The sequence below is a fragment of the Odocoileus virginianus genome, chromosome 23 (genome assembly GCF_023699985.2).
Source record: "Odocoileus virginianus isolate 20LAN1187 ecotype Illinois chromosome 23, Ovbor_1.2, whole genome shotgun sequence".
Classification (NCBI taxonomy): Eukaryota; Metazoa; Chordata; class Mammalia; order Artiodactyla; family Cervidae; genus Odocoileus; species Odocoileus virginianus.
Window position 1 is genome coordinate 39,206,318 of NC_069696.1, and position 26,385 is coordinate 39,232,702.

Below are 26,385 nucleotides of genomic sequence, written 5' to 3' on the forward strand. Positions count from 1 at the left end.
TCTTTATGGCTCCCAAACTCTCTGATCCCCTAAAACCCAGTGACAGTCATGTGCCTGTTGTTTCATCATCAAGAGTGTATAGAAGGCCCTTGGGATGGCGGAGTGAGGTGGAAGAATTCACCGTATGGGGTTTACCACCTCTGTGTGTGTGTGTTAGTTGCTCAGTCATGTCTGACTCTTTGCAACCCTATGGAGGCTCCTCTGTCCATGGAATTCTCCAGACAAGAATGCTGGAGTGGGTTGCCATTTCCTTCTCCAGGGAACCTTCCCGACCCAGGGATTGAACCCAGATCTCCTGCATTGCAGGCAGATTCTTTACCATCCTGAGCCACCAGGGAAGCCCCTCTGGGAAGATACAAAATGCTCTTACAACAGTATCGACCAAAATCACATCCAGGAGCAGGAAGGAAAGGGCCGATGTAGTGCTGAGGAGAACAACCCCATAAGGGAGGTGCAATTATTACCCCCCACCACTTCACAGATGAGGAAACTGAGGCTCCCAGAGGTATCACCCCCAGATGGATCTCAGCATCTGAGCCCCATGGAGCTGCCTCGGGAGGGTGACTCACTCAAGAGGTCCTTTAAGGGATTAACAGGACAGTCTGGAGGCAGAGGCAGAAAGACCAGGAGAGGCTTTGTGACTCACCGAGACCTGGGGTATCTGAGACAGACTTGCATGATGTCTCCCAAGAAAACAAGTAAGGCGGAATGCAGGAGACAGGTCTTAACCATAATACCAGGAATGATTGGCAGGGAAAGATAATTTCAAACACCTTGCATTGTTTCAGTCCTGATTCAAGGCTGAAACATTTGCAGCAGTTTGCAGAGCATGTGTGTGTTCATCGCCCTGTGAAAGACTGGCAGCCACAGTAAGACACCCGGCAGGTGAGATGAAAGGTGTGTGTGTGCATGCTCAGTCAAGTCCAACTCTGCAACCTCATGGACTGTAGCCCACCAGTCTCCTCTGCCCATGGAATCTTCCAGGCAAGAATACTGGAGCAGGTTGCCATTTCCTATTCCAGGGGATCTTCTCCACCCAGGGATTGAACCCACGTCTCCTGTGTCTCCTGCATTGGCAGCCAGATTCTTTACCACAGTGCCAAGCCCTAAATAAAGGGCATACGATAGCAAATTCTGAAGTCTGCACCTTCCCTGAGGGGCTCTTCTTCCCTTTCAGCACCAGCAATCCCAGAGGAACCGGCAGGAGTGAGAAAAGGGGTGCAGGCATCTGGCCGACATGATGGTGATGATAAACCCAATCTGTTCTGTAAATCTCTTCTCATTCATCCATTCATCACTGCTGAGCACCTACTGTGTCCCAGGCACTTAGAGTCTCAGGACAACCGAAGAAGGTGGCTTCCACGAACCCCTTTTAAAAGTGAGCAAATAGACTCAGGGGTGAGGCCACTTGTCCAGGTCAGGAAGACGACCGTGATTTCAGTCTGGGGGTTCCTGACCGCAGAGCAAGAGGGGCCTCCCCGGAAAGTCAGCCCCCTTGGTGGGGGATGAGAAATGTCCAGGATGCTCGCTTTCATTCCACGTGTGGTATATGATACGATCTCCACTTCACAAGAGGGGCTGGGCTCAGAGGAAAATACAACTTCAAATTCCTGAGTCCAACCGCTTCCCCCACTTTTCCTTTGTCCATGGACATCACTTTTAACACTTCCGTATTTAAAGCGCATAACGTCCCTGGGCTTTAAGGAGCCAAAGACTGGATTGCTTGATGCACTTTACAGCCACGCTCCCTGGAATCTGGGACTTGGAGGGGCGTCAAGAGCTGCCTCAGCCAGGTCAAGCTGACTCAACGCTCGGCCTGGGCAAGCGCACCTCGTCCAGTGCGCCGGCGCCGCTCCAGTCTCCCGCGCTCGCGATCGGCCCCCTTCGTGGGCGAACCCACTTCCAGAAGGGCAGGAGGATACGGCGAGTCCCCATTCCTCCCGAAGATGGGCCTAGCCAGCCTCTGACCAATCAGAAAGCTTGTTTTATCACCGCTTCTGGATATACTAGGTTGGAGCTGCTTTTGCCTGAACTTTTAAGCCGTACGGGGGCGGGAGGGGGAAATGATTGACATCTTCTGCAACTATTAGTCAAGCGCAATAAACTTGAAGAGCAGTTATGACAACGAATTATCTGGCGAGAAATGGCTGTTAGCTCTTCCCCCTTCTCTCATTGGTCTTCGTGAGCCCTAGGGGGTGGGAGTTTTTGATGTCAGCCAATCGGTGGCCAGCGAGGAGGGGGACGATAAGGAGGCGGGGCAGGCGGGCGGTGGTTGCCCCGCGATCACAGCCACAGTGGGGCTGGGGGCTGGGGCCGGAGGGTTTCTGGGTCACTGTTCCCGAACCGCACTGCCGGGGGCTGGATTGGGTTCAGGAGCCGCATCGCCTCCCTGGCAACTTCCCGGCTGCCTTCTGAAGACTTTTAGCCTTCCAGCGCTCCTCCGCGCCCCACCGCCACCCTAGCGCCAGATACCGCCCCGCCGGCTGCCCGAAGGGTCCAGGCCCCATTGTCCCGGTCCTCACCGCGGCCACTGGCCCCTTGAGCCCCAGTTCTCCCTACTCCCCTTCCCAGGCAGGGCCACCAACGCCTCCAGCAGCCGCTCTTCTCTTGTCTGCTCCGAGGAGGTGGTTGGTTACCATGGTGAAGCTGGCAGCCAAATGCATCCTGGCAGGTGAGTCTGAAAACTTGCGGGCGAATACAGTGTCCGGAGTTCAGAGACTTCATAAATTGTTGAGAGCTTTTGTTCATGTAAATTGTCTACCCTCTTTCCCTTTCTCTCTCCCAAAGGCGAGTTAATGCAATTACTGATACAGTAAATTCCATTAGGCATGGGATAATTATCTTCCAGAGCACACTTGTAGCTGCAGCTGGTTTCCTTCCCTCCCTATTATACTTTGAGACCACCGTCACCAATTGGAGCTGTACTCAAGAGGAGCAGACTGGTTTTTAAAAAAATCAGGCTAAGCACACCATAAATGCTTCAACTAAACCATGTGCTGTACTCCAAAGTTAGGCATCCGTGACTTAGGTGGTCTTTACTTATGGGATTTTTTTCCTTGACCCCATTCTTCTGAAAACAGGGATAGGATACAGTAATGTCCAGTTGACCAGAGTTTGCAAAAATACCATGTATGTTGTCTTTAAGACCCAAAGTTATGGTTACTGCCCCATAACCTTGAGGAAATAAATGATGAATCCCCCAAAAGTGAGAATCTGTTTTGCTGATTGATACATCCCAAGCACCCAGAACATACATCTGGAACGTAGGAAGTACTCAATAAACATTTGTAGAATGAATGCATATGTGGCATGCACATTTGTGGTGTTACTGCTCATTTAGAAATGAGAAGTAACATTTGCCTGGATTATGGACCTGGGACCTCAGAGCACAGATGTACTTTCCTGAGTCCTTGCTGCATTGCCAGGCACATGTATTTCATTTAACCCTTTCACAGTAGGTAGCACCCTGGGATAGGGCTTCCTGGTAGCTCAGCTGGTGAAGAACCTGCCTGCAATGCAGGAGACCCTGGTTCAATTCCTGAGTTGGGAAGGCCCTCTGGAGAAGGGATAGGCTACCCACTCCAGTATTCTTGGATTTCCCTGGTGGCTCAGATGGTAAAGAATCCGCCTGCAATGTGGGAGACCTGGGTTCAATCCTTGGGTCAGGAAGATCCCCTGGAGAAGGGAATAGCAACCCACTCCAGTATTCTTGCCTGGAGAATTCCCATGGGCAGAGGAGCTTAGCGGGCTACAGTGCATGGGGTCGCAAAGAGTCGGACACGACTGAGCGACTAAGCACAGCACAGCATGGCGCCCTGGGTCAGATGCTGAGTTGTTCTGACCTCACTGAGGACTGAGATGAAGTCTCTGGCCCAAGGTCACGCCCTAGTGAAGGAAGGTCCTAGCCGGGATTCCCACCCCCCAGATCTGCTCACCTCTGTAATTCTTAACTTGTGTTACTGTTGAAACCTGTGACCTTTCCAGGTGTTTCTGACCAATTCAGGAAAGAAGCAGTAAGAGGAAAAGGAGATTCTTTTTTTTTAATTCTTCTCTTTCAGACTGAAAGGGGTGGTATTTGTATTGACTTTTCCAGTTTGGAAGTAAAAGGGTCACACAGAAAGATGACTGATCGAAGTCACTCAGATCGTGCTGGAGCAAAAGAAATGAATGGTCTTCAAAAGCAGTGTCTAGTTTCCAGAGCACCAGCAGGGGCAGTATTGTGCCACAAAAATAATTCCGCAGATTGGCTGTGTCTTCTTGGACAAAGCACTTCTCTGAGCCTCAGTCTCCTCGTGGATAAAGTGGAGACGTTTTTCTCTGAAGTTAGATTTTTTTTAATGGGCTTCTCTCTCTGACTGTTCTTTCTCCTATTTCTTTGTTAAATCAACTTCCATCACGAAGCTAACTTACTGAGCATCATTTTTGTGCCTGTGCTGTGCTATACCCTCAGCATAGGTCATCTCAACAGCTCTGTGGGGTCAGGATTATCGTCATTCTCCTCTACAGTTGGGGGCCTCTCTGAGGCCCAGAGAGGTTGGGGCATTTGCCCGGGGTCACACAGCTGGATTTGGCTGAGCTGGTATCTAGACCCAGGTGATCTGATTTCCAGGGCTTGTTGTTAGCCCCACAGGCTACCAGCTCAGGCCTTGATTCTTGACTCCTTGTCCTTTATACTCACACCCTCAGATACTAGTTTTACCTGGTTTCGTCCATGGCCTTACAAGTCATTCCTGAACTCCAACCTAGCCCTCAATCTGTAGCCTCTTTTTGAGGCCTTAAGGAAATCTGTCTCATCTTGGCAGTTTCCAGGGACCAAGTGACCTCAGTGCAGTGGATAACTATGCCCAGCCCATCTCCACCACCCACCAAATTCTCATTCTCCACCCCACCCCCCGCCACACGCACCTCCTCCTGCACTGACCAGCTGTTTACATGGGGTCAAGCTGCCTCTATTCCCTCACATAACTAGCTACCAAAGGTCCTTATAACTCAGTTCAAGTGCTCATTCAGTCCTCATATTTATTGAGCACCTATTATGTGTAAGTCACCACACAAGGTGCACTGGGAATCCCAGGATGAACCCAGCCCACTCCCGCACTGAAGGAAGCCCTGGATTGCACACAAACGCTTATAACGCAGCAAACTCAAATAGAACGTCCTTTGTGTGCCAGCTCCCAGAGGAATACCTCAAGGCACGGCTGCTAATTGTCCTGGTTCAGATGAAGAGAGAAAACAACCCTTAACATTTATTTGTATTTTATGTGCTTCCAGATCACTTCAATATTACTTAATATATGTCAGGCACTGTACATGTTAACTCCTTAGATCCTCATAACGATTCTCTGAGATGGATATTGTTATTCCCGATTTTGGAGATGTAGCAACTGAGGCCCAGAGAGATTACAGAACCAAGGTCACACAGCTCATAAGCCTTGGGGCTGGAATCTGTGCCCTGAATACCATGTACTTCATGCCTCTTGACAGACATGGGGGTGATAATCGTGCCTCCCTGGAAGGTTGCTCTGACGAGTCTCATGCCACCAGCAGTGAGCCATAGTAGCCAGGCAGGTAAAGACAGAAGAGCGAGAGATGACCTTCAGAGGCTGGTCATCAGAAGGACATTCTTTTAGCTTTGCCTGGCAGAGAACTGAGCAGGATTAAGATTTGTATTAGGGAGACCTGGAAGGAGGTTTTCCTTCGAGGAATTTTCAGGGAGCAAGAGAATAGGAGGGTAGAGCCCAGATCTTGTGTAAGGGATAGCCGGAGACAGGGTTGGAAGGTGGAGAAGGGTACACAGTGGAAAGCATCCTTGGACAGGCTCTGGGAGCACATCACACATAAAACAGCACCACTGTTTTATGAAGGTCTGTCTGTCGATGCTGAGCTCAGGGTGAAAGAACAACAGCAAGAAAAAACAAAAATGAAATAGGGCCAACTGGGAAGTTTTTGCAGTCCAGACCTAGTCAAGAAAACAGAAGATACATTAGGCATTTCAGCAGAGAGGTTTTAATGTATGGAATTGGTTCACCGGGTGTCAGAGAACTGAAAAACCCAGGAGACAACATTGTCATGACACTGAAAGAGTAGGTAGAGATCAGGGTTGTCAGAAGCTTGAAGAAGAACCTCCCCCACCCTCGAGCTAGGATCCAGATTTCCAAGGAGGGAACACTTCCCAGCTGGAGTGATACCCAGTGTGTGATGTCAGCCCTTGCCACAGATCACTAAGACCCACTGCCCCCTAGCCGGGAGCTCAGGCCCAGTGTTTAGGGCAAGACACCACTAAACCAATTCCAGGCCATCCTGAGGTGCTATGTCTTAAGATCACTGCTAGTACTGAGTGCTACATGAGGTAGGGTCCAGGCAAAAAGCTCAGTATCTAGATAGTGAGGATTTAGCATGGGATGTTCACTAAATATGTACTGGAGGGCTGGGAAGACAAATGGGAACAGTGAGGCAGCACAGAGAGGAGCTGCAAGAAGGAGCCTTACCCCAGGGCTGCAGGAACAGAGGAAAGATGGCTGGGTATCAGAACCCCGAAGCTCAGAAGGGCCCTCGGAATTGAGCTGCAGATCTCTGAGAAGGGGACCCTACCCACCAATGCTAGTGTCTCTGACGGGCTGTATTCAGGCTGGCCCAGAAGTGCAGAACCACAAACACAGTTGGAGGCAGCAGCCGACCTCTGCTGCTGGGGTGAAGGCCATCGCTAGGAGACTGCTAAGAGAAACTGCAAGCAACGGAGAAGGAGCAAGTCCCTCTTCCTCCCCCCCACCAGCCTTCCACATTGTAAGAGTTCTTGAACTCACATTGGCCCAGCCTGACAGGAAGCCCCTGGGAGACGGAGAAATGTGTGTGTGGAGCCCCAGCCCCAGCATCACAAGGCAGAGCATGATGGGTGAGTTTGTGGCTGAGACAGGAGACCCAGTTGACATTCAAGGTAACTTAGGGCAGTGTCAGCCCTTACAACAAAGGAAATTCGAGCTGGAGACCCAGCGAAGGATGTAAGGAATAGAGAGACGGCCGCCTGGGCATGGGAGGAAGGAGGTGGAGACTTCAGAGGTGACTGTGGGTGAAGTCTGGGGACAGTGACAGTGAATGGTGACCAGAACAAATGAGACAGGTGGGCAGGACTGCTCTGGCCCCAGCGTGGCTGTGGACACACTTGAGATTGGGTGAAGGCCCTGCATTGCAGTGGAGACACCCACAGGCTGTTGGAAATGCAAAGCTTGGGAGATGGATTGTGGCACGTGAAGTGACAGCAAACGTAGCAAGAGTAAGTGGGACAGAGTGGATGGGGACCCAGGATGGATGCACAGGAAGGTCCACTTGGCGGAGAGGGGGAGGAGCAGTGGGAGGACCAGGCCAGTGCAGGGTCACCAGGGCCAGAGGGCCGTGGAAGGAGGGGTGCTCCTTCAAGCTGACATCTTTCAGAGATGTTGAAGAGCATGAGGACTGGGGGGGAAACCACTGAACTTGGCAATTATGAGGTCACAGGTGACCTTGCAGATGGCACCCTCTCCATCAAGCAGTGCACCCGTCGTCCCCTGTCCCTGCCATCACCCCTGGGCTCAGCCTCTTCCAGGGAAGTCCTCCCTGCTGATGAAAGCCCTCATCAGCTTCTCTCCTCCCCGCGCCCTCAAGACACCTTGGTTCTCAGCTTGCATTATTTGAACTTGCACTTGTCATCTTGTTGCTCTGCAAACGTGTTTATCGGCTGCCTCCCCTTACTGCACATGCTCAGATCCTTCCTTAGCCAACACCAGAGGTTTTCCAGAGGTATGGGGAACTCTGACTGACAGTCAGAAGCAAGATACATGAAATTAACCAGAACAAATCTGTGGGGAATTTCACAAGCGGGAGGAACCAATTTCCAACTGGATGCAGATGCAAAATTGAAGTCGGGAGGGTGGATACAGTCATCCCCTGAAAGGCTGTAGGGATGAGGACCCACAGGGACAGTTTAGAAATGGGTCAGAAGAGTCCCTGAGCTCTAGGAGAGGGGTGGACTGGCGGAAAGAGTGTGCTCCTGGAATCCTAGGCAGAATACTTAGCACTCTGAGTTTCAGTATGTTCATTTGTCAAGTAAAGGGCTTGGGAAGGAGTGAATGAGACTGTATGAATGGGTCCATAATGGAAGCTCAACCCTTGTTTGTTCCCTTCTAAGAAGTGGTAGCAGATAGAAAAGCAAGACCTGACTAGCTCACTCAGACCCAGAGAAGTTGACGTGAAATGAAATGTCACGAGTAGTCAAGTAATTGTCTCACATGAGGTGACAAAAGTCAAAACTGAAAAGTTAACAGAGCAGCAGGCTATCAAGGAGTCAAGTAAAAGGAACGCTGAGCCACCCATGATGTGGGTTAAGGTGAGGAGATGACATCAAAGGATGCAACTAAGAAGGATGGTGATTTTGCTGAGGATCAAAGGGGTGAGAAAGCAGGAGACAGGTGTTCCGCCAAGGTGCTGGGTGATGGAGGGAGAGTCAGTGTGAAGCTCAAGGTGGAAAAGATCTTGCAAATGAAAGCAGCGTGGTATCAAAGGAGGCCACGTAGAGCCACCGGTGGGGATGTTGGGAGGGCGCAGGGGAATGAAGGATGAGCCCTGAGAGTCTCCAGCACCCCTGGGGGCCTGGGAGGAACTCCAGAACAAATTGCCCCTGCTGCCTTGTGAAAGGTCCAGGTCTCAGACTTGAAAATGTGACATGAACTTTTAGTTTGGAGGTACCAATTTATGGGGCTGTCCACTGACAAAAGAAAGCTGAGAAGATGGACCTGGAAGGTATAAGACGGACTTAGAGGAACCAGTGGCTGTTGCCAGTAGACTTGGAGGAGAGGCCCTGGGAAGATGGGTCCACAGTGGTTGCAAATGGGTACCAGGAGGTGGAGGTGGGAAATGTCCTTTGGAAATGGGTTTCAGGTGGCACATGTGGTCCCTGACTCTTTGTCATAAATATGGTCCCACCTAACTCTCACCCCCTCTGCCCCCCAGTAATTATGCAGGATTCTAAGGATGAGTGCTCTAAGCTCAAAGTGGTTCAGTTAGTCACCTGAACCCATAGGTCTGTGCCTGGTCATACCTCCTTGCCTTCAAGTGTGTTAAGTCACTTCAATTGTGTCCAACTCTTTGTGACCCTTTGTACTGTAGCTCACGAGGCCCCTCTGTCCATGTGATTCTCCAGGCTAGAATGCTGGAGAGGGTCGTCATGCCCTCCTCCAGGGAATCTTCCTGAGCCAGGGATTGAACCCATGTCTCGTACATCTCCTGTATTGGCAGGTGGGTTCTTTACTACTAGCGCCACCTGGGAAGCTTTTTACCTTCAAGACTTCAAAGTAAGTTCAAGTTTGTAAGGAACAGGTTTTCCCCATCAGGTGTGTTTCAGTGAAAGAGTCTCGGTTCTGTTTCCAGTGCTCAGAAGCCCTCCTTCCACTCTGTTACCTTCTGGGTCAGTTTTTGTAGATGAAAGGATTAGTCCGGAAGAAATGAGGCTGGTTTGGAAAATGGGTCTCATGGACCCATTGCCCTGCCAGCAACCCCAGGACAATTTCCCATGAGAATCAGGCACATTTTCTCTGAGAACTCATTGAAGTTTTTCAGTTTCTAGACTCTTTCTGGAGTGGGAGATCCTTGAGTCAGATTAGCGTGAAAGCAGTGTTTTTCTTCTACTCTGACCTCGCAGGAGACCCCACCGTGGGCAAGACCGCCCTGGTGCAGCTCTTCCGCAGCGACGGGGCCCATTTCCAGAAGAACTACACCCTGGTGAGATGTGAATGTCATAGGCCTGGCAGAGGCCTAAAGAGAAGTGATCAGATAACCCTAAGGGAGTGACTTTCCCATTATCCTTAAGAGGCCCTCAGAGGCCTGACGAATGGCCACAAGCCACAGGGTTCGGAGCCGTATGGAGCAGACATGCCTGTGGTCAGCTGGTCACCACATACAGCCCGCTCATGGGCTGGGGGTTGGACGAGACTAGGTCCTCTGACTTCTGCACAAGAAGTGAGCCCAGAACAGACACCGGAGCCGGGGACATGCCTCCCAGGGTGGGGTGCTCTTCCTGACAACACACCCCTGGGGGCCCCCTGATGTACATTTTCCTCCTTTTCCTCCACAGACGACAGGGGTGGATCTGGTGGTGAAGACAGTGCCAGTCCCTGACACGGGGGACAGTGTGGTGAGTGGTCGCCTTGCTGCCCCGAGGGAGCTCCGTGCTGCCCCAGCTCTGCCTGAGGATTCCGTGGCCACTGTCCTCCTCCTCGGGAGACAGGCAGCGCTGTCCCTGGGGAACAGCGATTTCCTAGCTCTTGCCTTCTGGGGGAATGACTTCAGTCGAGAGACATAGGGCAGCTATATTTTTTTTAGTTGGATGTAGTTGGTGAAGTTGTGTTAGTTTCAGGTGTACAACAAAGTGAATCCGATATACGTGTGTATATATATATCTCTCTCTCTCAGTAGTTGCTCAGTTGTGTCCAAGTCTTTGCGACCCCATTGACTGTAGCCCTCCAGGCCCCTCTGTCGTTGGAATTTTTCAGGCAAGAATACTGGAGTGGATTGCCATACCCTTCTCCAAGGGATCTTCCCAACCCAGGGATCATACCCAGGTCTCTTGCATTGCAGGCAGATTCTTTACCATCTGAGCCACCAGGAAAGCCCCCATGTGTGTGTGTGTGTGTGTGTGTGTGTGTGTGTGTGTGTGTGTGTTATATATTATATACTTTCAGATTATTTTCCCAGTGGGCCATTACAGACTATTGAATAGAGTTCTCTGTGCTATACAGTAGGTCCTTATTAGTTATCTATTTTATATATAGTGGGGTATATGTGTCAATTCCTATCTTCCAATTTATCCCTCTCTCTGTTTGCCTCCTGGTAGCCATAAGTTTGTTTTCTGTGTCTGTAACTTGATTTCTGTTTTGAGGATAAGTTCATTTGTACCCATTTTTTATATTCCACATTTAAGCAATATTATATGATATTTGTCTTTGGCATAGAACAGTTTTAAGTAGCAACAGTTTATTAAGCAAAACAGGAGTATCCTCTTGAGAAAGAACAGGTTGTTTGGAAATCAGAAGCAGCCCCACAGTGGGGTGTGGTTGGGGTCTTTAGAGCGGTGATCCCTCCCTGTGCCCTGCATCGTCTGACTGACAAGTTGATTGACAGCTTTAGGTTCTAGAATTTTTCTCCTTGTGCACAGGCGGCTTACCCATAAGCACCCAAGTGTAACCCACAGTTGGGGGGGGAGGGAGGGGGACGGGGGCAGGCAGAAAGTGCAGTGCTAATTTATTACCAATACAGCATAATGAACCCCTGGTTACTTTGAGTCACCATTTAGGTCTTGGTGTGCCTGTGCCAACCTGTGCTGGAGGTTTTATCTTGCTTGATTTTGATAAGCCTGGAAAGTTAGCAGTGGTTCTTGACTAGGAGAGGTGGTCAAGGACTAGGAGAAGAAGGATCTCTCGGCATACTCTGATCACCAGTGTCGGGGGGGAGCGGGTAAGGAAAGAGGACCCTGTCCAGGATGGAGCAGGAGCAGCATTTGCTCACATCTGACTAGCTACCTAGTAGTGCCAGGACTTGGTCTAGACTTGTCTGAGCATTTCGGAACAGAATGAGGGGAACATGGGAAGCCCTGTAGGGAAGGGACGAAGAAAGGGAGGTGAGGCTAACAACTGCCAAAAGAAAAGAAGGCTAGGAACTCAGGTGTACATATTTCAGCTGTGACATTGCCATGGTCATGTTCCCTCCTGAAACAGTTAATTGTTGTTCAGTCACTCAGTCCTGTCTGACTCTTTGCAACCCCGTGGACTGCAGCATGCCAGGCTTCCCTGTCCTTCACTATCTCCCAGAGTTTGCTCAAACTCAGGTCCATTGAGTTAACAACAACCAGGACCTAATTATATGACTGTCTCTACCACACCATAGTTTTGTAATGATTTGAAGAAAAGAATAAAGCAATATCCTGATTTTCAGTTAGCAAAAGTGAGGGGATATTTTGTAACAGTATTTGGTGACTTGGGCTGCCATATATTATGTTATTAATAAATAGATAGAAGTCTATATTCAATTAATAAAATCTATAGAGAAAAAGAAGAGGAAGTGAGGAAGACTGGACTCTGGACCTCACCCTCAGAACTTCCTGAGTACCAAGGTTCCTAACCCGCATCTCTCTGTGCAAAAGCTCAACCCTTGAAATTGAATTCCAAGCTGTTAACGTTTGCCTGTGGGCTTCCCTCATGGCTCAGTGGTAAAGAATCAGCCTGCCAAGGCAGGAGATTCCTGGGTCAGAAAGATCCCCTGGAGAAGGAAATGGCAACCCCCTCCAGTATTCTTGCCTGGGGAATCCCGTGGACAGAGGAGCCTGGCGGGCTACAGTCCATGGGGTCACAGAAGAGTCAGACACGACTTAGCAACCAAACAACGTTTGCATGTACTTTCCTGGAAAGAAGGTTTAAGAATTGCCAGATTGTCAAAGCAGTCCATGAGCAAAAAGCAATTTTAAGTACCCGGGATGCAGTGAGAAGGGATAAGATGAACACAGCCATCGCCAATGTGCAAAGCAGAGGATGATGCTGACCTTCAGACAGCGTGTGCTGGTCACCAGAGCCAGTGGGAAATCACAGGGCACTGGGGGAGACTTCCTGGAATAGCAGCAACGGGGAGGGGCTCTCACCTGGGCCGACGAAGGTTGAGACACGGGCAGGAAGGGTCATCCTGAGCCCTCTGCCAGCATCAAGCCTCAGCTGTCCAGAACCCTGACAGACTGTCCTACTTTAAATGCCTTCCCCAGGCCTCCTCCGTGACCTCCTTTAAACAGGATCGTTTTTCAAGATTTGAAAATCAATTTGGTTAACAAAGTGCAGAATGACCTTTTGGAAACCAGAGCACTTGTCAGCCTGTTTAGCATTCTGTTCTGCCAGGTGGGGAGTCAGCTTGTTCCTGGTATTTTTGCACTCGGGGTTAGAAGAGGTGAGACGCCACCCAGAAGGGGCTGCTTGGGGTGGGAAACAGTTGTACCTGAGTTCGTTCCTCTTGCCATCGTCGTCTGCCTGCCCGGGGCAAGAGATAAATGTATGTGCACGTGTGCACATGTGGATCACCCTGAGGGCGAGCGGGAGTCCTCTCTGGGTGTGCAGCCAGGGGTTTTCTCAACTTTCTGAGACCTGCCTTTCTGATTCCAGGAACTCTTCATTTTTGACTCGGCCGGCAAAGAGCTGTTTTCTGAAATGTTGGATAAATTGGCAAGTAGCATTCAGTCTTTTTTCTAGCCTCCACCTCCCTCCAAAGGTTTGCCCCTTAACAATGCCCACTGCACTCCAGCTGGCAGGAGGGGTGACCATGGCAACATTCTTTAAGGACATTCCTCCCAGCCTTGGGGCTTGTGACCCCTTGACAGGTAGGAGCAGCTTTTGCATGTGATTTGTGATTGCCCCTCCCCCCAACTCTGGACCAGCTGGGCTCCCAATGTGCCAGAGTAGCCCCCGACTCTGGTGACTCTCTTCTCTTAGGCAACCCTCTCCTCGGGGTGTTTTTTTCAGTCCTCCTCCTGCACTAGTGGTAAAGAGCCTGCCTGCCAGTGCAGGAGACTTAAGAGACACAGGTTCAATCCCTGGCTGGGGAAGATCCCCTGGAGGAGGGCACAGCAACCCACTCCAGTATTCTTGCCTGGAGAATCCCATGGACAGAGGAGCCTGGCGGGATACAGTCCGTGGGGTCACAGAGTCAGACCCGACTGAAGCAGCTTAGCACGCATGCCACTTCCTAGGTCTGGAGCAAAGATTTCCTTCCCCACTAGAGGGTGCTCTCAAGGTCCCAGAGCGCGGCTCACTTTCCAGTTCAGTTCAGTTCAGTCACTCAGTCATGTCGGACTCTGCAACCCCATGGACTGCAGCACTCCAGGCCTCCCTGTCCATCACCAACTCCCAGAGTTTACCCAAACTCTTGTCCATTGAGTCGGTGTTGCCATCCAGCCATCTCATCCTCTGTTGTCCCCTTCTCCTCCTGCCTTCAATCGTTCCCAGCATCAGGGTCTTCTAGTGAGTCAGTTCTTCGCGTCAGGTCGCCAAAGTATTGGAGCTTCAGCATCAGTCCTTCCAATGAATATTCAGGAATGGTTTCCTTTAGGATTGACTGGTTGGATCTCCTTGCAGTCCAAGGGACTCTCAACAGTCTTCTCCAACACCACAGTTCAAAAGCATCAATTCTTCAGCGCTCAGCTTTCTTTATAGTCCAACTCTCACGGCCATACATGACCACTGGAAAAACCATAGATTTGACTAGACAGAACTTGGTTGGCAAAGTAATGTCTCTGCTTTTTAATATGCTGTCTAGGTTGGTCATAACTTTTCTTCCAAGGAGCAAGCATCTTTTAATTTCATGGCTGTAGTCACCATCTGCAGTGATTTTAGAGTCCAGAAAAATAAAGTCTGTAACTGTTTCCATTGTTTCCCTGTCTATTTGCCATGAAGTGATGGGAACAGATGCCATGATCTTCATTTTCTGAATGTTGAATTTTAAGCCAACTTTTTCCCTCTCCTCTTTCATTTTCATCAAGAGGCTCTTTAGTTTTTCTTCACTTTCTGCCATAAGGGTGGTGTCATCTGCCTATCTGAGGTTACTGATATTTCTCCCAGCAATCTTGATTCCACCTTGTGCTTCATCCAGCCCAGTGTTTCTCATGATGTACTCTGCATAGAAGTTAAATAAGCAGGGTGACAATATACAGCCTTGACGTACTCCTTTCGCTATTTGGAACCAGTCTGTTGTTCCATGTCCAGTTCTAACTGTTGCATCCTGACCTTCATACAGATTTCTCAGGAGGCAGGTAAGGTGGTCTGGTATTCCCATCTCTTTAAGAATTTTCCACAGTTTTTTGTGGTCCACACAGTCAAAGGCTTTGGCATAGTCAATAAAACAGAAGTAGATATTTTTCTGGAACTCTCTTGCTTTTTCAATGATCCAGTGGATGCTGGCAATTTGATCTCTGATTTCTCTGCCTTTTCTAAACCCAGCTTGAACATCTGGAAGTTCATGGTTCATCTACTGTTGAACCGTCACTTGGAGAATTTTGAGCATTACTTTACTAGCATGTGAGATGAGTGCAACTGTGTGATAGTTTGAGCATTCTTTGGCATTGCCTTTCTTTGGGATTGGAATGAAAACTGACCTTTTCCAGTTCTGTGGCCACTGCTGAGTTTTCCAAATTTGCTGGCATATTGAGTGCAGCACTTTCACAGCATCTTCTTTTAGGATTTGAAATAGCTCAACTGGAACTCCATCACCTCCACTAGCTTTGTTCAAAGTGATACTTCCTAAGGCCCACTTGACTTTGCATTCCAGGATGTCTGGCTCTAGGTTGGTGATCACACCATCATGATTATCTAGGTTGTGAAGATCTTTTTTGTATGGATCTTCTGTGTATTCTGGCCACCTCTTCTTAATATCTTCTGCTTCTGTTAGGTCCATACCATTTCTGTCCTTTATTGTGCCCATATTTGCAAGCCTGCCCCATCTAGGTTTGCTCTGGGACCTGCCCCTGCTGCCCAAGCTCCTCCAGTCGGCCCAGCCTTCCTCTTAGGATCCAGTTTGCTGTATCTTCCAAGGTAATCTGGGCCAGTGAAATAATTAGAAGGTTCGAGATCTCCAGAGCCCCTGCCTTTCCAAGAACAGCTACATTTTAATAGAAATTGTTTGCTGCCCCCCTCCTTTTTTTTTCCCTTTTTTTTCTCCTTTTTTTTTGTCTGGGAGGAATAGATGTAGTGATGGTAATTTCACACAGGGCTGGCCTCATGCATCAGTTCTTGGTGTTTCACCACGTGCCTATATAATGGCCGGTGCTGCCCAGCAGAGGGGATGATGTGTCTGGGGAAGTCAGGGCCACCTGCTGCCCATCCTGGGTCTGCTCACTGAGGCCTGGAGGAAGAAGGTCTCTCCTGCATGCGCACAGAAGTGGTCAGTGTGGCTTCAGCTAGAGTTCTTAAGTTAGTCTGTGGAGTGAAGGTGTAAGGGCATCATCAATTTAGTCTAAGTTCCTCCCATCCTGGAGGCCTGCAGAGCCCATTCCAGGCTGACCTTCCAAGGACAGCTAAAAGGAAAAGGCTTCTTCCTCACACCCTGGGAGGTGATAACACCCTAGAAATAAACCAGGGTCTAATTGTGCAGAATGGGTGTCCCCAGAGACCAAGACGAGTATCAGTGCAGCCCCACAGCCTGTGCCAGGCAGCAGGGTGGCCCAGGACTCTGAGTAGCCCCTGAAGGTGCCAACTCCTGAGAGCTTAGCCTTGGTTCTTAATTGGGACTGTGAACCCTGTCCAGTGGCCGATCTGGTTTGGATTAGGGCTGACACACTGCTGGAGAAGCAGAACGTACCCTTTGCATTTTAAAAAGCCGACCCTTATTAAGAAGATGTAAGCAAACCAGCTTCCAGTGACTGGCTAATGAAAAAGAAAGATGCGTTTTCAGGCCTGCAGAGCAGAAGAGCATATCAACTTGCATAAGAGTGGGCTCTCAATGAGAACAAGTAGCAGAATGAGAACTGGGGCAGACAAAGCGTCTCTGGGTAGAGAAAGGCATCAGCTCCACCCTGGTGTTTGAATCCCATGTGATCTGGGCAAGTCAGTTACCCACTGTGAACTCAGTACCTTCAGCTACATGGTAGGGATCTTCAAACCAGCCCTGCAGACTTGGGAGGTTTCACAGTGACGCACAGAAAATGCTCAGCAGAGAGCCTGGCATGGACTCGAGCTCTCGCCATCATGGTCACTGTGCCTAGGCCTTCCCATTCATTCCTGTGGCTGAATTGTTTTCGTCCATGGGTGTGGCTCAGTTTTCTGACTCATCTTCCCTTTAGGATTTTTCATTTCCCTCCACCCACGTGTCCATTCCCTTAGAAGGCCAAATCGCCTCCCCGCCTAGAAGTCACTTTCGCTGTCAGTGACGTGTTCGCATCCTGTCCCCCTTGCCTAGTGGGAGAGTCCCAATGTCTTGTGTCTTGTCTACGACGTGACCAATGAGCAGTCCTTCACCAACTGCAGCAAGTGGCTGGAGAAGGCTCGGTCGCAGATTCCAGGAGCCACCCTCCCAGGTAAGAGCTGCAGGCATCCAGGGTTTCCAGCAGCTCCTCTGTCCTTCGAGTTCAAAGGCACAGGTCACTGCAGAGGTACCTGTGGGTGCAAAAACAAGATGCTCTGGGCTTTGAGTGTGGCATCTGGGACTGTACCCTGGCTCTGCCGCTTCGGAGCCCTGGCAGCCTCGGTGTGTTGCCATACCTCTGAGTCTGTAAAATGGACCTGGTGATGCCCATCTGGCAGGGTTGTAGGGCAACTCAAAGATACTAAGGGGGAAAGTGTTGGGATATGAATGCAAGTTGTTTCTGGAAGGTTCACCCCAGGGAAACGACCCTCATTTTCTCCTGTATGTGGGCCACCAGGAAACATGCAAGGCCCGCTGTCACTTCTGAATGCTCTCCATCAGTTTATTTCTCATCCCTATGTGAGATCAACAAATTCTCCTCATTAGAGACCAGGGAAAGCGATCCCCAGAGCCAGGCTCAAAAATTAGCTGCAGCGGATACAGCTGGCAACAGAACTAAATTACCTCTGCATCCCTGACTTCAAGCCCAGCCCTCATATTAGTATTAATGACCGTTTTGAAAGTTTGGTCCATGTGCTCGGAATGATCGCAAATGCTCACATCGGTTTGGCCCTCGCCTTCACAGCACTTGGAGCCTTAAAGAGACAAGGCAGGCAGGTACCTTCAAGGTCTAGAAAAGGGGCTGAACAAAAACTGCCGGTGGAAGGGCGTGCCACCCACTCTGCTTCGACCCCTGGGGCCCAGCGTAAAGTCTGCTGGTGCTCACCACCTGGGGTCAGACAGCCTCTCTCAGGTGATGTTTCACACCCCTCAAAAGTAGGCTGCTTGCTGTTTTTTCTCTCCAGCTGTCCTCCCAGACAGCCACGGTTATAATGCAATGCTCTGATTGTTTCTTTCGAGTAGGTGTGCTGGTGGGGAACAAGACAGACCTGGCTGGCAGGCGAGTGGTGGATGTGGCCCAGGCCCAGGCGTGGGCACTAGGCCAAGGCCTGGAATGTTTTGAAACATCCGTGGTAAGTACCGCTGCCTGCGCCATAGCCCAGTCTGCAGCGGGGCCTTGGCTGGAAGCAGTTTTTTCACGTGACTTTGCATGCATTGAGTTGTTACCCCACCATACGCGGAGCCTGATTTGGAGCTGATGTTACGTCCTTCGCCTGAGATCTTGTCTCAATATAGCAAGAGTCACTCGTGTGTTACAATGAAGCGGATCAGCCAGCCAGCCCTGGGAAAAGCTGGATCCCAGTTAGTAAGGAATACCAGCGTGTGGTGTTCAGTCACAGTACTGTTGGACGTCTGCAGGAGGCATGGTTATGGCGTTGTTGGCACATTATTGTATAGGCCCTTAGAATCAGTCCCCTGATCCAGGAGCTGGCCCACACTTCCCACTTCCTGATGGGGTGATATGACTGGCCCAAGGTCACGTGCCTCATAAAGGCTTGCACCAGGACTGGGACCCCCGACTTCTGGTTCCCCTCACTGCTCCCAGTCGCCACTGTGCTGCAGCCCCAGAGTGACTCCAGGCCACAGGAGCCCTCAGGAGGCGGGACAGAGTGGTTTGTTCCCAGCACTTTCAGTACACGATATCATGATTTTGGCGTGTTCTCAGTGTCACGTGAAGCCCCTCCTGTGTGGGGAGTTCTGAGTTCCCAGCCTCCCTGCAGCCGGGGTGCAGGCATGTGACCCAGGCTACACCAGTTGGATGCTCGCTTGTGCGATGGTGGCAGGGAATCAAGTGAACACTGCCCCCCGCAGGAGCCACCCAGAAACATCCACTTCAGAGCCAGCAGGGGCCAGGGGCCAACCCCTTCCTGGGGCTGCTGGGGAGACTCGCCACGCCTGGCACAGCCTGAAACATCCCTAGTGGTCACTTGGACCTCACTCCCGGCCCTGTGGCCCTTGGCCCTGATTCTTTGGTTCTCGCAGAGAGTCAGTGGGCTACTTAATAAATAGCCCTGAGGTCGTTTTCTGCTCAAACTCCACTTAAGTTACAGGCACTCTTGTTGCATCTACAAAACTAGATGCTGCTGTTCAATTCCTATATTGAGGTGAACTGTTTTTTTTTTTATTTAGCTACATCGGGTCTTAGTTGCGGCACATGGGGGTCTTTGTTGCATTGTCATGCAGGATCTTCCATTGCATATAGACTCTCTAGTTGCGGCATGCAGGTTCAGTAGTTGCAGGGTGCAAGTTTAGTTGCCCCATGGCATATGGGATCTTAGATCCCCAACCAGGGTTAGAAACTGCATCCCCTGCATTGCAAGCTAGAGTCTTAGCCACTGGGTCACCAGGGAAGTCCCTGGATGTGAACTTTTTAAACACCCCCAAAGCAGCATGCTTTCCTTAGGAAAAGTGTAGCAAGTAAAGTCGGGTACTCTGTCCTCTGATGGTAAATAGCAGCCCTCTCTGTGGGCCCTGTGAGTGTTATTTAACCTGTTTGTGCCTCAGGTTCCTCACCTATTAAATAGGGATGAAAAAATATATTCCTCGTTAAGTAATAAATATGAGAATTAAGTCAGATGGTGAATATAAAAACACTCAGCACAAAATCTGGGGCATAGTAAATGCTCTGTCAATATTAGCTTTTTTTAAGTATAAATATTCCCCCCAGTAATCTCATTTATACTATTATTACTAAATCTTTGTATTCCTAGATTGAACAGAGGTAAATGTCAGTTTTGCCTCTGGTCCAATAATCACAAATGCTACATTAATGAAGTTCCAGTTAGTGAGCTTTTACTGTATAGCGGGTTGCCCATGTTGTACGCAGCACGCCTTTGAGCAAAGCAGTAACTCTTCCACCCACAGCAAACAATATTTGATTTTCCCTCCTCCTCCATTCGCATTCATGAAATTGCCTCCTCACCCCAATATCCCACGTTCTCTGGAATTCTTGATAGAACTCAGAAATTAACCTTCACTCCCAACTTTCATCACCAGAGGCCACTGGGCTGGACATTTAAACTCTGGTCAGGTGTTTGCCTCTACACGATTGAAATGGGCGGGTATAAATGATGTCTGGGGAGGCTGTAGTTCAGTACTTGAAATTAACTGCAGGCTAACTAGTCCCCCCTGAGCTGATGCCAACAGAAGCACCACCAGCAGCTCGGTTAAGAAAGCTGTAATTAAAAAGGAAATACAACCAAATGCCGTTTGAGACAGCGAAGCCCATCTCCTCCTCTCTTCTCACTGAGTGCAACCACAGTTGTCTTACCTGGCCATTTGTTTTGTTTGGTTTTGTCTTTTTTATTGGAGTGTATTTGCTTTAAAATGTTGTGTTAGTTACTGCTGTTTGATTTTCTTTTTTTCTTTGTAATTCCATCTTCACAACATACTCATTTTAAAACTGGAGGCTTTGTACCCTGTGGCCACCTTCACCCCTTTCTCCTGCCTCCACCCTCATTGCCCTGGGCAACCACCAGTCTGCTCTGTTTCTTTTGTTCCATTCCACTTATGAGTGACAGCATAGCAATATTTGTCTTTCTTGTCTGGCTTATCTCACTTAGCATAATAGCCTCAGGATTCACCCATGTTGTCACAAATGGCAGAATGTCCTTTTTGTGGCTAAGTAGTATTCCTCTGTGTGTGGACCACATCGCCTTTATCCACTCATCAGTGTACACTTAATGTTGTTTCTATGTTGTGACTGTTGTCATGGATGAAGAAATCTCTCCCAGATAGTGATTTCATTTCCTTGGTTACAGACTCAGAGGTGGGATTGCTGAATCATACGGCTACTCTATTTTTAATTTTTGAGGAACCTCCATCCTGTTTTCCACACTGGCTGCAGCAGTTTTCATACCCACCAGCTGTGCACACGGCTTCCCATTTCTGCACACCATCACCAACACTTGTTATCTCTTGTCTTTTTGATGATGGCCATCTTCACGGGTGCGAGGTGACATAATATGGTTAATCTGCATTTCCCCAAAGGTTAATAATGTTGAGTGCCTTTTCGTTTACTTGTTGGTCCTTTGAATACCTTCTTTGGAAAAATATCCATTATTGATCCTTTGCCCTTTTTTTTCATCATAGTATTTATGTTTTTGCTATTGAGTTGTACAAATTCCTTATGTGTTTTGGATGTTAACCCTTTATCTGATGTGTGGCTTGCAAATATGTTCTTTCATTCTACAGGTTGCCTTTTCATTTTGCTGATGGTTTCCTTGGCTGTGCAAATGCTTGTTAGTTTGCTGTAGTCCCACTTACTGATTTGTGCCTTTGTTGCTTATGCTTTTGGTGTCATATTCATAAAATCACTGCCAAAGCCAGTGTCAAGGATCTTTTCCCCAATGTTTTCTTCTAGGAATTTTATGATTTCATGTCTTAAGTTCATGTCTTTAATTCACTTTCAGTTAATTTCTGTGAGTGGTGTCAGTTAGGGTTCTAGTTTCATCCCTTTGCATGTGAATATCTGGTTTTCCCAGCACTGTTTACTGAAGGGACTGTCTTTTCCCCTTTGAGTATTCTTGACTCCTCTGTCAAATATTAGATGACCATATCTGTATATGGTTATACCCAGGCTCTCAGTTCTGTTCCATTGCTCTTTGTATGTGTTTTTAATGTTAGTGTCATATTGTTTTGACTATTGTAGCTTTGCAGTATGGTTTGAACAGGAACTATGATGCCTCCAACTTTGTTCTTTCTCAGGATTGGTTTGACTATTTGGGGTCCTTTGTGGTTCCTCTTTGACTTCCTGACACCCCTCAATATTTGGCATTTTCACACCAAAAAAATTTAAAGCATTTCTTTAAGCAGAAGTTAAAAATTTGTAATGCATTGTTTACTGCTCTAAGAACAGTTGGACAATACTAAATAAAAGCAAGTTCAAGAAAGATCCATAGGGATGGCTCCTCTTGCAGAAGGAAGAGAGGAAGGGAACTGATGTTTGTTGAGCACCTACTGTGTGCCAGGTGTTTTGCACACATTATCTATTTAGGCTTCCTACAGTCCTACTGCTCTCTTTATCTCACTGATGACAGACTCAGAAAGACTGTGAAGCTTTCCCTGGTCACCCAGTTAACAAGCAGTAGAACCAGAACTAGAACACAGCCCTGCCCAGCTCGATAACCTTCAAGAAGGGGCTCTGGCCTCCCACAGAGCCCACTTTGGGAGTCTCTAGGGGGAGAATTCTAGGTCAGATTAAGTACTAGTCTGACCCTGCTCTAAGGATTCTTCATGCAAAGCAGACCTACTCTACAGGTGTCCAGAGATGTCCACGAGACTATGATTTGTCATCTAACAAAAGGACTCCTGTCATTGGCAAGCCCTCCTAGTGCATTTGGAAAATGTTCCGTTTACATCTGCTACTTCAGGAGCACTCCATGTGTATAAAGAGGCTTGCCTCCATTGAATTCCCTACTTTTTATGTTGCGTTTTCCCTAAGATCTAGCTTTTAAGAGCTTTCAGGTTCATTTAGAAATCCTCAAGCATGTGCTTTGCCGGCCTCATTCTCTTCCCATTCAACACTTAACTACACTTTCAACCGAGGTAATGTTTTGCTGTTTGACATTGCCTAGGATGTTATACTCTGTACACCCAAAGCCCCTTGCAGATACAACTGAGTTATTCCTCTTATGTCTTACTGGGGAGTGACAGCCTTCCAGTCCTTGGTAGTTGCCAACTTTGTACAGATACTTGTCTGGGCCGCCAGCTGTCCTCTCATTGCTCAGCCACCTCTCCACACTGACACCTCTGGTTCTTCTGTTGGTGACTTGCCTCCTCTGCCTTGGGACTTGCCTTCCTGGAAAGTCCAGTAACTTTCTCTACAGGATCTGGTTTCACATACTTGTTTCTGTCACCCTGTCTGGCAGAGTGGAAAGGCTGCTCTTCTCATACTTGGGGCCTCTGAACTCTAGACTGGGCTCTGCCTAAGCCAGCTGGGCCACTGCACTCCTGGGACCCCAGACCACTGTCTGTAAAACAGAGGCACTGAGCTTGATGACCTCGTTACATCCTTTGGTTTGGAAATCTTTCCGTTTTAGTGGGACTATTTCATTGTCTCTTCTCAAGGCTGCACGTTTGCCAGCAGGCAAGGATTGCTGAAAACAAGTACTTGTGCATTCATAGTTTGAGCTACTGTCTTAAAAGTAGTGGGTGCTTTCTTCTGCCAACTTATTTCTTTAAAAAAATTTTTTTCAAATACCCATGGGCACACACATAGAGAATGACAAAGGATAGCTAAGTGGAGAGAGTATCATTTTCTCCCCCAGAGCTTGTCATGCTCACCCTATAGGGCCAGTTCGTCCCACGAGATGGAGAAAATCTAGGGCAAGTTGCAGAACTTTAATCTCTCAGATAATAAAAAATCCTTTGGGCACCTTTAGTCACAAAATTATTCATTGTTTCAGTTATAAAAATGGCCAGTCCTGAGTGACTGTCAAAATTCTTGATTTAAAGTCAGCTCCGCCCCCTGAGCCTGATGTCGGAAGCAGGACAGGGCTCCTGCGTCTGTGTTTCTACACCTGTCCTTCCCCTCCAGCCTGCTTTGCCAGACCTGTTCTGGCCCCTCTGGACTTGCCAGGTGTCTGAGATGCCCTCCCTACCCCCACAGGGGGCTTCTCACCTGCAGCTTCCGCCTCAGGTGACAGCTGCTCACCCTTCCTGCAACCTCGGTTCCGGGCCATCCATTGGTGTTGGAACCCATCACCCTCCTGGGGGCTGTCCCCGCGGGGTCCCTTTAGGACCACTTCACACTGGGCCCCTGCAGGGCCCTCTGCTGGTCCAGGGAAGCATGGCTGCAACCCCAGGAGGAGGTAGTGCAGGCCGTCTGTGTTCTTTCCTGTCTTGCTCAGCCATCCAAACAGCCAGCCCCACCCTCACCTCAGTGCTTCCCAAGCCTGGGTCCAGCACCTTCCTGAGCCCCTGGGCTGTAGGCTTCTCTTGGGACCCTCCCACTGACCTCAGGGTGAGGGAGAAGAGAAGCGCCCACATCCATCCTGGGGGAAATACCACAGCACACCCCGCCCCCACCTCCATCCAGCCTGGTCCTCCCTCCAGAGCCTGCCATCTGTTGTTTTGCTTTGACCTCTGGGACCTCAGGCAAAACTAAGCAAGAATGAGTCTCATTTTGATGTCCTGTCACACAATGAGAGTGGCTAAAAGTACAGGCTTTGTGGGAACAGGTCTAGGTTCAGACCCAGCTCCATCACGGGCAAGAGTGTAGCTTTCGGCAATTGATGTTAATCTCTGCGTCTCAGTTGCCTTCTTGTAAAACGGACGGAGCGGTAGTAGCAGCCCCGAGTGCTGGGAAGAAGAGGTTGGTCAGAGGTCGGAGGACCCGACAGGAGGGAGGAATTGGGAATGCCAGCTGTCTGCGACGGTCCTAAAGCCAGCCCACCCTTCTTCACCTTGTCTCTTCAGAAGGAGGCGGAAAACTACGACGCCCCCTTCCACTACCTGGCCAGGCAGTTTCACCACCTGTATCGGGAGAAGCTGGAGGTTTTCCAGGCGCTGGTGTGACCGTTCCCCGCCATGGAGCCCGGCCGTGGGCTCTGTCTCCTCGGAACATGGGAGAAGATGGAGCTGCCTGGCACTTCCGGTCTATCGTGACAGCTTTAAATAAAATGAGAAAATGGAGAAGCAGCAGCTCATTCTGTTCTTGGCCCGGGCAGCCCTGGAGCCATTTTACACTTTGGCCACTGCTCCCAGAGTAGCCCTGGCGGCTCCAGTGGTGGCAGCTGGCCTTTGGGACAGTGGGCATCCTGCCTTCCCCGGAGGACACCCCCCAACAAGAGCCCACCCACAATTTGCCGCAGTCGAAATGCTCAGCTTGGAAGTTGCTGCCTGGCCAGCAGGCTGATGGCGCTCTCCTCGTTCTAACAGACTCAGCTTTGCTGTCTGTCTGCCTGCTTTCCAGATGCCAGAGCTCCCTGGTGATGACTACTGTCCCTGGCAAAATAGGGCCCTCTGCCGGCTGCCCTGGGTGCCTCTCCTTGATAAAGACCCAGCCCCCTCCCAGCTGCCAGGAACCCTGAGCACCCAGGGAGCCAAGAACGAGGCCACTTTCCTTTAATGACCCCGCCTCTCAGCGAGCCGGGCAGCAGTCGTAATTCTTTACACTGAGCTTGACTGTTTTCCATCCTGTCTCTGCTGCCAGATTAATCTTCCTAAAACACCACTTTCATCATTTCACTCCCCTGATTAAAGACCCACGGAAATTCCTCAGTGCCTCTTACATCAGGGCCGCAGGCCGAGGTCTGGCATCGCAGCCCACCTCCGACTGTCAACCCTCACCCCGGAGTCTCGGCTTCTTTCTGCTCCAGCGCCCCAGAAGGTCATAGCCCTCCTTCAGTCCCCCACTGGGTGGGAGTGGAGATGTCCAAGCAGTGGCTTTGAGGGTAAACAGACCTGGGTCAGTCCCAGGGATAGAGATGAGAATGGAAATTACTCTCATTCCTGTTTATGACCTGCCATGTCTCTACATGAGCTGAGCATGTTACACATACTAGCTAATTTAATATTCACAACGCAGAGTCTTTTTCCCACTTTTACGAATGAGGAACTGAAGTCAGGATCACGGACTCCAGAGCCCGGCCCACAGCGACCGCCTTCTCCTGAGTCCGCCTGAGCTTGACCGGGAGCAGGAGGCAGTAGTGGCTAGGCTGCCGCTGAAGGTCATTTCAGAATAGCACGTGAAGGGTGTCGGACACAGTGCCCACCACCTCAGGCCCCTCCCTTCCCGTCACCTCAACACAAACGCACTGTAGCTACCACTCAAATTTGGTGTCCTCCCACCAAGTCATCCTTTCAGAGGGTAGGGGTGCAACGTGCCAGACATTTCTCTAGGCACTGGTCATTTCAAACTGTTAGTCTCTTGGCCCGTGTTCCAAGGATGGGAAGATCTACAGTAAACAACCAAGGAAACTTGGAGGGGGCATTTCCAGTTGCTCCAAAATACATTACCGGGACCCACAGCTGTGGCCAAAGATGCTAAGAAACCCACTTCCAAAAGAGGTCACGGAAGTCTTGGGCCAGGCAGCTTCCTCAGGGGTGTCCTGGAGGTGGCAGAACTGGCCCTGCTGCCAGGAGCCACTCCAGCCCCTCAGCTCCTTGTTCTTTCCTGTTTACATTAGAACCTCGAGTCATTTAGAGGAGGAGGTGGTGAGAGTGGATGGTGTTGGTGAATGGGGACCACTCCCTCTCCAGCGCCCTCCCCCAGAACTAGGCAAAGGAGATCTCCCCAGGAGAATCCTAAATCCAGACAGGATGCTGCCCACAAGAGGAAGCTGACATCTTGCTCCCCAGCTGCACACTTGCAGAGCTGCAGAAGCCTGGTGCCAGCTGCAGCGATGGGCTGTTGAAGGCGTCCTA

General features: G+C 49.6%; 1 protein-coding gene and 1 long non-coding RNA gene across 5 annotated transcripts in view; one reads left to right on the plus strand and one right to left on the minus strand.

Annotated features, from left to right (window-relative positions):
* Positions 1–2,233: 2,233 nt before the first annotated feature.
* Positions 2,234–24,657, plus strand: IFT27 (intraflagellar transport 27). Of its 4 annotated transcripts, none has more exons than XM_020891939.2 (7): positions 2,234–2,671; positions 9,671–9,750; positions 10,103–10,162; positions 13,167–13,226; positions 16,951–17,068; positions 17,980–18,089; positions 24,439–24,657. In XM_020891939.2, the coding sequence occupies exons 1-7, from the start codon at positions 2,638–2,640 to the stop codon at positions 24,532–24,534; spliced, it is 558 nt and encodes a 185-aa protein (XP_020747598.1). In that variant the 5' UTR covers positions 2,234–2,637; the 3' UTR covers positions 24,535–24,657. The 4 variants fall into 4 exon arrangements, with proteins under 4 accessions (XP_020747598.1, XP_070310051.1, XP_070310050.1 ...); XM_070453950.1 differs by lacking the exon at positions 24,439–24,657 and adding an exon at positions 20,778–23,398; XM_020891938.2 differs by having other exon boundaries at positions 2,235–2,671; positions 24,436–24,657.
* Positions 17,064–26,385, minus strand: part of LOC139030628 (uncharacterized) — a 50,608-nt gene continuing 41,286 nt past the window's right edge. The window contains exon 3 of the long non-coding RNA XR_011483020.1: positions 17,064–17,147. This is a non-coding gene — a long non-coding RNA (uncharacterized lncRNA). The remainder of the gene's footprint in view (positions 17,148–26,385) is intronic.